Source organism: Corvus brachyrhynchos, unplaced genomic scaffold (genome assembly GCF_000691975.1).
Source record: "Corvus brachyrhynchos isolate BGI_N302 unplaced genomic scaffold, ASM69197v1 scaffold69, whole genome shotgun sequence".
NCBI classification, from domain to species: Eukaryota; Metazoa; Chordata; class Aves; order Passeriformes; family Corvidae; genus Corvus; species Corvus brachyrhynchos.
The window spans coordinates 4,467,015-4,477,748 of NW_008240228.1; the positions used below are offsets into that span (position 1 = coordinate 4,467,015).

Genomic DNA, 10,734 nt, shown 5'->3' on the forward strand with positions numbered 1-10,734 from the left:
GAAGGAAAAACCCAAAATCCTTGAGAGGGTAATCCAGGGAGCCCTGAAACCAGTCTTTGAACTTGTCCCTGCAATGAACGTAGTGCAAAACTGTGAAGGCAAAACTTTATTAGGAGAACTGAGAAATTAAGTGGATTTGTTCTTCAAACTCCCCCACAGAAACTGCTCCATTGGTTTCACAAGAAGATGAATGTTAGTGAAAATTCCGTGATCAAGCATCTACTCAAAGGTAAGAGCAAAACCCCAATGGATTCTTGGCATTTGGGAAAATGTGAAGCGAATTCTGGAACTCCTGGCTTAGCTTTGTCTTCAAATATTGTATTAAGAAACCAAGCAGGGGAGTGCTTTTGGAGCTAGTGCTGGGTGGGAAGAAAAGGTAAGTCAGAGCAGAATGATAAATAATGTGTTTTTCCCTGAGAGGAGAGGTGTTGTCTTGTTCCTGACACACTGTCAAGAAGATGTTTTACTGATTTGACTCTCTGTGTTGAAGAACACACAACAGTTACTTAGTAAGTGGTTTTATAGGGGATCTCACCCATGTTACAATAAATGGAGCTCAAAGATAACATGTCTTTTATGCTCTTACGCTTTTTGGATGATAACTGTGAAAAATTACCTAGGGAAGGTTAGCAAGCTGTACCTGTGGCCATTTTCTCATGACCCCTGAGTGATAAAGTTTACTATCTTGGATCATGATGTGTTGTCAAATGACAGGTTTACCTGTCTGGCCAACGAAAAGTAATTGAGGAGTGTTACGGTTTTACAATCCAGGTTTCACCATATTTGTAGCTTTTTGAGCTGTTAGACCTGAACAAAATAGGTCAATGTTGACAGAATAAGGTTGGCTCCCACTTTTCTTCAGATTTTGACTTCTTTGTGTGCACCTCATACCTGAAAGCTTCATATAGGAAGCATGTAGTTTTCTGGAGGTATTGCTTTTGTAATGTCACTTTCAGCTCGAGTTAGGATTTTTTTGGTGTTACGGTGCAGTATTTTTTTGGTTGCTGTTCTAAAATCTGTATCTGGAATCCCAGATCTGCATGAATTTGAAATGGTAATTTCAGAGGCTACTGTAAGTGGGGAATTGGGTAATCCCTACCAGCTGGAACTACTTAATAGTAGAAGCTTTGCTGACCTGAGGTTAGCTGTCCACAAGCCATTTCTTTTTGTAAGTATGGGGCCAAGATATGGAGCAGCAAAATTGCCTCTCTTGCTCTATTTCTCACACCCTCCCCTGCAGTAGTGGTTTCATCTGTTGCACCCACATTGTGTCCTGAAAGATATTAGTAATTGGAAAAAAAACAAAACGAAAGCCCCCAAACAGATGTGTTTTGTATGGTGGTTTGTTTTTTTATTTTTTTAAATACTGTTCAGTCTTGGGACAGAAGTATCTGTGTAAACAGATCCTTATGGCTGAGATTTTCTGTAGCTGTTCAATACCTGCTGACTCTGGGACTATTTTTAGACGCTATATACATTAAACATTACTATTTTTAGGTAGCTATCTCAAGTACCTTCTCCTGCATGAAATGTTTTGTCTTGCCACTTTGAGTTTGTCTAAGTCAAATAATAAAAAAGGAAAGTATAAAATCGGGGTGCTTTACATCGGTTACACTTTTCCAGGTAAGCTATATCTAGAAAAAGGAAACATTAAAGAAAAAAGGCTGTTTTGGTGACAAATGACTTAATTAACTTCTGTGGGGAAAGAGCCTTCATGTGGGTATCATTTGGTGTTTGGTGCCACTGGTGATGCCCTGTTTCAGGGACACAGCTTGGTAAATAGATTTCACTGTAATCTCAGAATAACAAAAACACTGGAAATCCTGAACTTCTGTGTACTGGAGAAAACAGATCTCTATTTGTGCTACAGTAGAAAGATAGTTCATGATCCAGATATGAAGGGTGGAAAAAATCTTTTCTTTGAGGTGTTGGAGGTACTGAAGGACCCCAAGATGAAAATGTTTTTCAGGTTAGATGAGGTGTAATGGTGGTAGCACAGCTGAGATGAGACTGGTGCTCAGTGTACATAAAACAGTAGAAAAGGTGTTAAATGAGCTGGAAAAATTAGGAATGATGGTAGCAGTGTGGTGACCAAATGCTCTTCCTTTCCATGAAGTGCCTGAACTCCTTGGTATGGACTCTGTGCACATATGTTAAAGGTAAATGGAGCAATTAGGATATCACAGGAATTATGAACCAAAATTCCAAAGTAAATGAAGTGTTTAAATATACTCAAGGAATGAAAATATTGTTATATTAGCACTGGTCTTCAGCTGACCACATACTAGATTGAAGCAGCTTTGTAAAGGAAAACACTTGTGGGAGAAAAGTATGTAATCAACAAAGTTTAAGCTTATACCTTGATTGAATGTTTTAGTGGGAAATAAATGAAAGGCAGATTTTTTTTGAAGAAAAATCTTTTGCTGCGTTAGGGAAATACTTTTTTTTTTCCCCACTTATGTTTGATATTAAGAAATGGTTTTTACAGGATACTAAGGTACACATTTTCCCAGCCTGCAGTTATCATGGATTTTCTTAAATTAAAAAATCCCACAACCAAACAACAAAAAAATCCCAACTTGAAGCAACTCTGAGGGATTTGCTAGCTTATTATTTTGCCCTGAGGCGGGATCAATTTTACCTGTTATTCAAGACAGAAGTTTGTCTGGCTTCCCTTTAAAGCCATTATAATAAAGACTGAGTCTTCCTGCTTTCCTCTGTTCATGCTTGATTATCTTTACCTGGTATTTTGTCTTATCTGTGTAGAATAAGTAGTGAGTTTTTGCAGCAGCTTTTTGCACAGTGGAAGGCTGCTACAGTGTCTCCTCAAATGGGCTTTGTTACACCAAACAAATTCCCTAAGGGCAGTCAAATATAGCACAAATAGAAAAATACAATGTAGGAAAGATAAGGATGACACTTGATGCCAAACCCAAATGCCAAGTGTAGAAACACTCACCCTGTTTGCTTCTTGATGCAAGAGTTTTTCCTTCTAAATATCGCCTCGAAGGACAGAAACTGTTTTGTGGCTTTGCAATTCTGCCTCTATAGTTAGAGGGTTCAGCTTCTCCACAATGTGGGGACTTTTTCCCAGTTTGTAGCAAGTGGCTCTTTGCTGTGGTCTGCATTGGACAGGGCACAATCCTATGTGCATTCCACTTCCACATTCTGGAGGGGAGGGATTAGATAAGTTGTTTCATGAGCTACTCTGTCAAATAGCCTGAGAGACACCTTGCCTCCCATAAGACTTCCACATCTGAATCTCATCTATCAAACAAAAGTCTGATATTTTCTAGGATGCCACAATTTGTGGAAATGAATGAGCTTAATTAAGCTCATGGGAAGCTCTCACAAATGGCTAGAGATAAATATCAAATGGGGTCAATACACTGTCATGAGACTTTTGGCTTGTTACTGGATGTTCCCATCCCTTTGGGATGGCCTAGAGGGCAAGGACTTCTGAGAAGATTGGGGTCGGCCATGATTAAAGCTATATTTAGAAACTTTTTTAATTGCATAGACTTCAGGCACATTAGAGCTGGCTGATTTTTTTTTTTTTTTTTTTTTTTATGGAACAGTTTTCTGTTAGAAAATGCAGTTTAGTGGAAATTGGAGTGTTCCATAGGACTGTGTCAATCTGATCGTAGCTTTTGACAGAAAGGGAAAATTAACTCAATTTGTCAGTGCTTTAGTAATATGAGTGTGTCATTTGGACAATGTGTGCCTTATTGAACTATTTGACATGTTTCATGTTGGAGCTCAAAGCAGAATTAGAGTAATTGTACTCTTACCAAGATACCAGTTTGCATATATGATAACTATTATCTGCTACACAATAATTTGTTGATGATAAATTGTATTAAAGTGGAACATGTGGGTAGACACACAACTTTTACTGAGTGTCACTACCACAGAATGTCATTTATTATTTTATTCTAATAAAATAAAAATTAGGTTCTAGATTAGATTCTAATAAAAATTAGAAATGCTGGAATTTCTTGGAAAACAGAAGTTGTCATCAGCTTCAGGAAGAGTTGGCAGAATAAAAAAACCAAATCCTGATGTAAATCAAATCTATTGATGATAAAGATTTTGACCAGTCCTGTGAAGTCTCCAATGTAAGTGGTGGCCTCAGATTTTTCTACAGGAAACGTAAAACATTGGAAAGTACTCACTGGCCATAAAGTGTGACCAGCACAGTAAGAATAAGAGATCTGGGAAAAAATACTGTAGGAACACAAATAATATAAAATAATGTGGAAAGCCAGCCTCAGGGAGAACATGGCCTGCAGTTCCTGATGGATGGCTGGAAATCAGGAGCATTGAGACACAGAGAAATAACCATAAGAAAAAGCAGTATGAGTATTCTGGGTGTACCCAAACATTTTTTGTACAGATAAACACCACCAAGAAATTCCTTTTGAGCAAATTGAGCTCTTGTACTTTGCAAGGGACACGATTAGGCAAGTTGTAAAAGGACATGGGAAAAATGTTTGTTGGGGTGATGGGATCAGCTCCTGGATTTCTGTTGCAGCTTGCTGGCTACAACAGTGGGTCGATTGGCAACACATTCATTTGCACTTCTTTGCTGGGGAGAGGAAGGTGTTTGCAGCCTGTCAATTTGGAGCTTACTTTAAAGGCTAGGTGAACTGCTTAAGACTAAAAATCTGAGGACCAGTTCATGATTATAGTGTTAGGAAACAAAAGTGGAAAAACATAACACAAGGTCTGAGGGTATCTTGCGCTACTCTCTAGTTTTAGCTTGTACTTGGCATTTCCCCTTTGGTGTTTGTTACAACCAGTGAAGGATCTCCTTGCTAGGGCTGTTTCTCGAGAAGAATTTGACATCTAGGTTTGATTCTTGATTGAATTGGGTGCCTGCTTTTGAATTTGCACAGTGGGTTATAATACTGGACATTTGTGGTCTTGCTTCTAGCAGTTTGGTATAGGGAGTGTGCTGATGTGATATACCAGGGATGGTTTGGATCACAAAAGGATCACAGTGTCTGCACAGGTGAAGTACAGAGAACCCTGCAGAGTGGATGTTTCCGCTTTCATCCTTGCAGAGACTCAGCTCAAATTTAGTTCCATATTTTGTAAACTTCCTATTGGAAGTGTTATTTTTAGCACTATGGCATATTTTTGTTTCCCTTTCTCAGCAGCATGACTGTGTTGCATTCATGGCTTGAGCACTTCAGGTAACTTGCCAGCACTGACTAATGCCATCAAGCATAGCTTGTGCCTCCAGAATCCCAACACCTCTCTAGATGACACAGAACCATACACTGGACCCACAAGTTAAAATTCTTAAGTGGAACTGTTGACGAAGGAAAAATTTTTTATTACATGAGCATACAGGAGGGAATTTTTTTTCTTGGTTTATTTTTCACATTAAAAAAACCACAGGAAAATAATATGATACAACTTAATATATGCTGCTGTGTCCCATCTTGGGGGATGAGTATGTCATTCCATATGCTGTAGCTAAACATAAATGAACTGTTATTAATGATTGCCATAATGTTTTCTAGCAGTTAGCTGGCTGTGATTCTAGGAATTTTTTTCCACTGTGTTTTGAAGGGTTAGGTTATTTAAACTTACTATCAAATAGAATCAGATCAAAGTGAGCTAATTTTTCTTAAACACTAATCATTTTAAGGCTATTGAACTAAATATAGAGTCAGTTCATTAAATCATTAAAACAGCCTGCAATAATGCTCACAAAGTCATTATAGTGCTATTCCCCAGCCAGAGAGGTGGTGTTGCCTTAAGCACAGTTTAATCAAATTAGATGGTGGGTTATGTCCTGGGGTTTCTCCTATTGATATTCATTAAAAATACAAGATTTATCACTAATCTCTGTAAGGTATATCCTACTCCTCCAAATGAATTTTGTAAATGTCAGGGGGAAGAAAACAGAATAGTTTATTGTTATAAGAATTTAAGTGTGGTGTGATCACATTTACATTTGTATAATATGTAATTTAGTAATAGATGATAATTTTAATGTGCCTTTAAAATTTTTGTCCTTAGTTAAAAAGTTAACAAAAATGGAAAACCCCCAGGAATAGCCACATTATATTTTAGTGCTGTATGAGCATATGAATTAACTTTTGAACTAATTATTCTGTAGATTGTCATATAGTTTCTCTTATAGATTGTCTGTAAAAGTTCACTGTTTAATTTCATGTACTCCTTTTGGTACCATTTTCCATTTTTTCCTTTTATTTGGAACACTTCAGCGTAGTAACTCCTCTGTCCTTTCCTCTTCACTCTGTTAATTTTAAGGCTTGCCTTGTTTTAAAAGGCAAGGAAACATTGATGAGAAGACCACACAGAAACATTCCCCTCTGTGCTGTCACTGCTACTCCTTTTAAGTGAAAATTTCTTCATTAATATAATAATTTTTAATCTTGTAACACTCCAAAAATGAGGTAGAATGATTATGTCACCTAACACCCAAACATGCAGCTGGTTAATGGTGCTGTGAGGCTCTACCACACTTCAGACAGGATGAAACACATTGATTAGTGGTTATTTGGAATCAGTACAGTCTTAATTCTTCAAACTGGAATTTGCCTGAATTATCCCAACTCTGAAGTGCCCTGAGAATTTCCATCATTTTTGTATTGCTGTTACTTGTGAATCTTTGATACCACTGGGAAGCCCAGCTGAATATTCCCAGTGATACCTCTTGTTTTGAGAATTTCTTGGTGTTGTGTTGTCACTTCTGTCCAGGGAAGAGCCACATGCTGAACTTGGTTATGGTCCTGCAGTGCTTTCCCTGGGTCAGGGTTTTAAAAGAATAGATTTAAGATTTCTGGGAGAAATGGATCAGGTTCTCAGTGCTGTGAAAATCTTCTGTCAAAGCTCAGAGTTCACCCAACACTGCTTAGCTCATGGCTTTGCTATGTGGACACAGAGTAGTAGGAAACTATTTACTTTATTGTTGGGTATTAATCATGTTACCACAGAATTGCCCCTTAATTGAGACTGGCCTGAACTAAAACATAAGTTGCTGTAATTACTGAGGTGGTTTTATAATTGCTGAGAAGTTCATATAACAACACTTGCAGTAGGAACTTCAGATGTGGTTTTAAAACCCTGTCCCGCTTGAATTTGTCAGCTGAAATAGCTAAAAGCTACTGTCAATTACGCTGAGGTAGATCTGAACAGATTGCTGCTGTCAGGGGCTCTGCTGTTGATTTACACTGGCACATCTGAAAGAGGAGCTTGGTTCTATACCTTTTAGAAATTGGAAATGTTCTTCCAGGTAGATAATTACTCTGCTGGACACTTGAATACCAGTGGCTTTGGATTTTCTTGGCTGTGGCTAAATGTAATTGTGATTCTAGACCAGTTGAAGCCTCTCTAGTTGGTGCTGTTGAAGTTCCCCCCTGCCCCCGGTACACTGCCCAGGAGCTTGTCTCATGCTAACATAAGTAGGTTCAAGAACCTAAACCTGCAGAAAAGCTTTCATATTGGCAGCTGAACTCATCCTAGGACGTCTTACTGTGGGATTTGACAATTGCCAGTTCTAGGTGCAGGAGGAGGTCAGGGATGTACAACATCGTGGGGAGAAAGGCAAGGCAGGAGCAGTGCTGAGAGGAGCTGGAAAGGGTATAGAGCTGTACTCTGAGTTAAAGAACAGTAGTGCTTTTGCTCATGATCTTATTTCCAACCATGTGTGGGTTTTTTGTTTGTCTGGGGTTTTTTTCATACTGAAGTTCAGTGAGTTTTCTGAAAATAGAGCTTTCATTCTACACTTTCTAGCTCTCATTTTGTAAAGGAAAGCTTGAAAAATCCGTCCTAAACATAATGAGGCTTCAATGACTTAAGGCTTGAAGTGCTCAAGAGGTACAGTTCAAGTAGAAAAGATACCCTCTTCTCTTAACTGGCTGCTCTTACCATGGTTTATAACCAAACCCCTGACATTTTTGGGATGTGAGTTGTGGTTGTTGGATTTTTTTCGGTGTCCTGGGCTGGCTGAGTGGAGTAAAGGGAGCAGCCTCAGAGGTGGCTGAGTGGCACAAAAGCCTTGTCTGGGTGTCGGAGCTGCTCGTGCAGGGTGCAGTGTGTCTGCACGCAACCCCAGTGGAGCTGTCGTGTGGGTCTGGCAATCAGCCCACGAGCCCTAATCCTGCAAATGTACATCACACACTTCGTTTTATACTCGTGAGAAGCCCAGCCTAAATGAAATCCTATTAAATTGTGGGTCTAGAGCTAATTAAACATCTGCCTTTCAGTGATTTTTTTTTTGTGTGAGATTACATATAATGTATAGGTAAGTACACACGTATAGGATTCTTTCTATCAATTTTTTAAAAGGCAATATAGTAAATATTTGTTGTTTTCCTGTAACAAGTCCTCATAATAAAGTGGTGATGAATGACACCATCTACTTTACCTGTTTTTACTTTTGTTTCAAAACTTTCCAAAGCAAAGTGTGAGGTACAATAAGGCAGCTGGCTATCATCCATAGGCTCTTCAGCTCCAAAGCCTTTAAGGTGAGATGTGAACAAGACTGTGCCTTAATTATTGGCAGCAACTAGCTTGGCTTTTCAAAGTAATAAATGGGGGTCCTTACAAAGTCTCTTCTTAAGTAGCTAAATGCATAATCCACCCAGGATATTGTTTTAAAATTAATTTCATCTTCAGTAATTTGATCAGAGAAAGAATTGTATTGGTCATTTCTCTTGTGTAAGAACTGTGTCGCACCTTGGGGCAAGGAACATTTATTTTCATGATTAATACCTGTGAGTTTCATGGCCTAATGAGAAACCCCTAGATGTATTTGAAATGAAATTGCCTTTTTTTTTTTTCTTTGACCCTTTGTTCAATTCATGTAAACACTTTGACTACTGTCCCTCTCCTTGTGGATCCGAAGATCCTGTATCACCCACGTTACATTTGTTTGTAGATGCAGTTGCAATATTAAGGTATGGGAGTTCCAAAACAAGTCATTTTAAGTGGACACCTGTATACATTTGTGTAGCTTACTACATTTCTCAAAGATGAATAGCCCTGGAATTGTGAAAGTGAAAGTTAATGGAATATTTTGCCCTACTTTCCCTGGCACCTATCCAACCTGACCAAGAAATCTAGTGCTGGGTTTTGTGTTGCTATTAAGTCTATCAGTCTCTTCACTGCAACCTCCTATTTGTTGAAGTCCAGTCCAAAATGTATATGTACCTGAAAAAAACCCCACGTAGTATATTCCTACCTGTACTGTTTCCATCTCATGTAACAGCTTGACTTGGAAGTATTTTGAAGGGATTTTAAACATCCCAGTCTTCCATCTGCCCCAGTGTAAAGGCAGCATTAGTCCTTGATGATCTCACTGCAGTGTCATCTTGCCTTTCTCTAATGTCAGCTCTTGCTATAGCTTGCCTGCATTAAATTGAAGATCTTTGGTGTGAAGGGTATGTCTTAATTCCCCAAATCCTTTATACCCTTATGGCTTTGAATGAATGCTAAAACTTTCAGACTTTATTTGCTGGTATGTTTTTGCACTTGTTTTACTCTGGTTCTCCTGCTCCTTCAAAATCATTATTTGTAAGTGCATCTTGTTCTGTGAGGACCCAAAGAAATTAAAGGAATGCCTTGCAGTGGGCTTGGGGGGGGGAAGGACTTTGAGCCCTCATGATAGGAAGGAAAATACTGAAGGATAGACTTACCTCTTAGAGCTACTGGTGTCATTAAATCCTTACCCAAGGTGTCCAGGAGCTTAGGGTAGCCAGAACTCCACTGTGTAAGGCAATTAAAATGACTGATGTCTTGATAAAAAGGCAACATGTTGTTGATATTTTGTCTGTTTGGTGTTGTATAGGCATGGTTTAAATGCTGCATTTGTGTTTCTGTCTTAACATCTGTGGTGGTGAATGTCAACTTCAAAAATAAGAAGCAATTGTGCCTGTTGAGTCGGGGTGCCCTGAGAAAGGCTTGGAGTAGCTGGCTGTGGCCCACCTCATTCAGGTCTCCTGGGCATTAGTGTGATAGTCTGCTTGCAACACTGGTAATGCCCAGCTGCTGAGCTGTTTTGTGCCAGAACATACAGGAACAGCTCTGTGGGGAGCCAATTCAAAATCTGCTGGTCGGAACACCGGAGAGCAGCCTTGGATGGGACTACATGGGCTGGTTCAGTGCTCTGTAGAAAGAGTTTGAGCTAACTTGGAGTACGTCATGCAGCCATCAGAAGATGACCTGTGCTGGCTCCTCAGCTGACAGGTGCTGGGTGAGAAGCAGCATGTGACAATGCAGCTGTACTTTCACCTCAGATAGTGGCATCTTTGGGCTGAGGTTGTTTGGCCAGTGCCATTAACTGCAAGATGCTGAGCTTTGTTTAACAAAACAAATGTTACCTTAAAACATAATTGAGCTAAATCAATAGCTGTGCTGCTCTGAATGCAGTGCTGGTGGAGCCAGTGCCCCTGGTTTTCATTTGAGATGCTGCTGGTAAAATTAATTTCAAGGATTAATCCTTCCCTGTGCAGAAGATGAAGCACTTTCGTTGTTTATACTTACTGTGTCCCAAAAGAAGGATAGAGCAACCAAGAGAAGCAGAAGCTTTATTTTACCAGAGAAGAGGAAGTAATTCTGGGAGGGTCTCTGAGGACTTTTGCCATTAGGTCAAGACCCAAGATTGGAAGCTCAGGGTGCAGGGTGGAGTTCCCGTCTTGTCTCAGCATATGAAACCTGCTTCTTGTGACCTGTCACGTAAGCATGGTCTGTTAG

The 10,734-nt window shown here is 39.4% G+C and overlaps 1 protein-coding gene across 1 annotated transcript in view; it reads left to right on the forward strand.

The window, feature by feature from the left end:
* The first annotated feature begins 163 nt into the window (after nucleotides 1-163).
* BCL11A (B-cell CLL/lymphoma 11A) overlaps nucleotides 164-10,734 on the forward strand; it is a 128,950-nt gene continuing 118,379 nt past the window's right edge. The window contains exon 1 of the mRNA XM_017745303.1: nucleotides 164-229. Within this exon, the coding sequence (XP_017600792.1) occupies nucleotides 187-229 (43 nt within the window). The 5' untranslated portion in view covers nucleotides 164-186. The remainder of the gene's footprint in view (nucleotides 230-10,734) is intronic.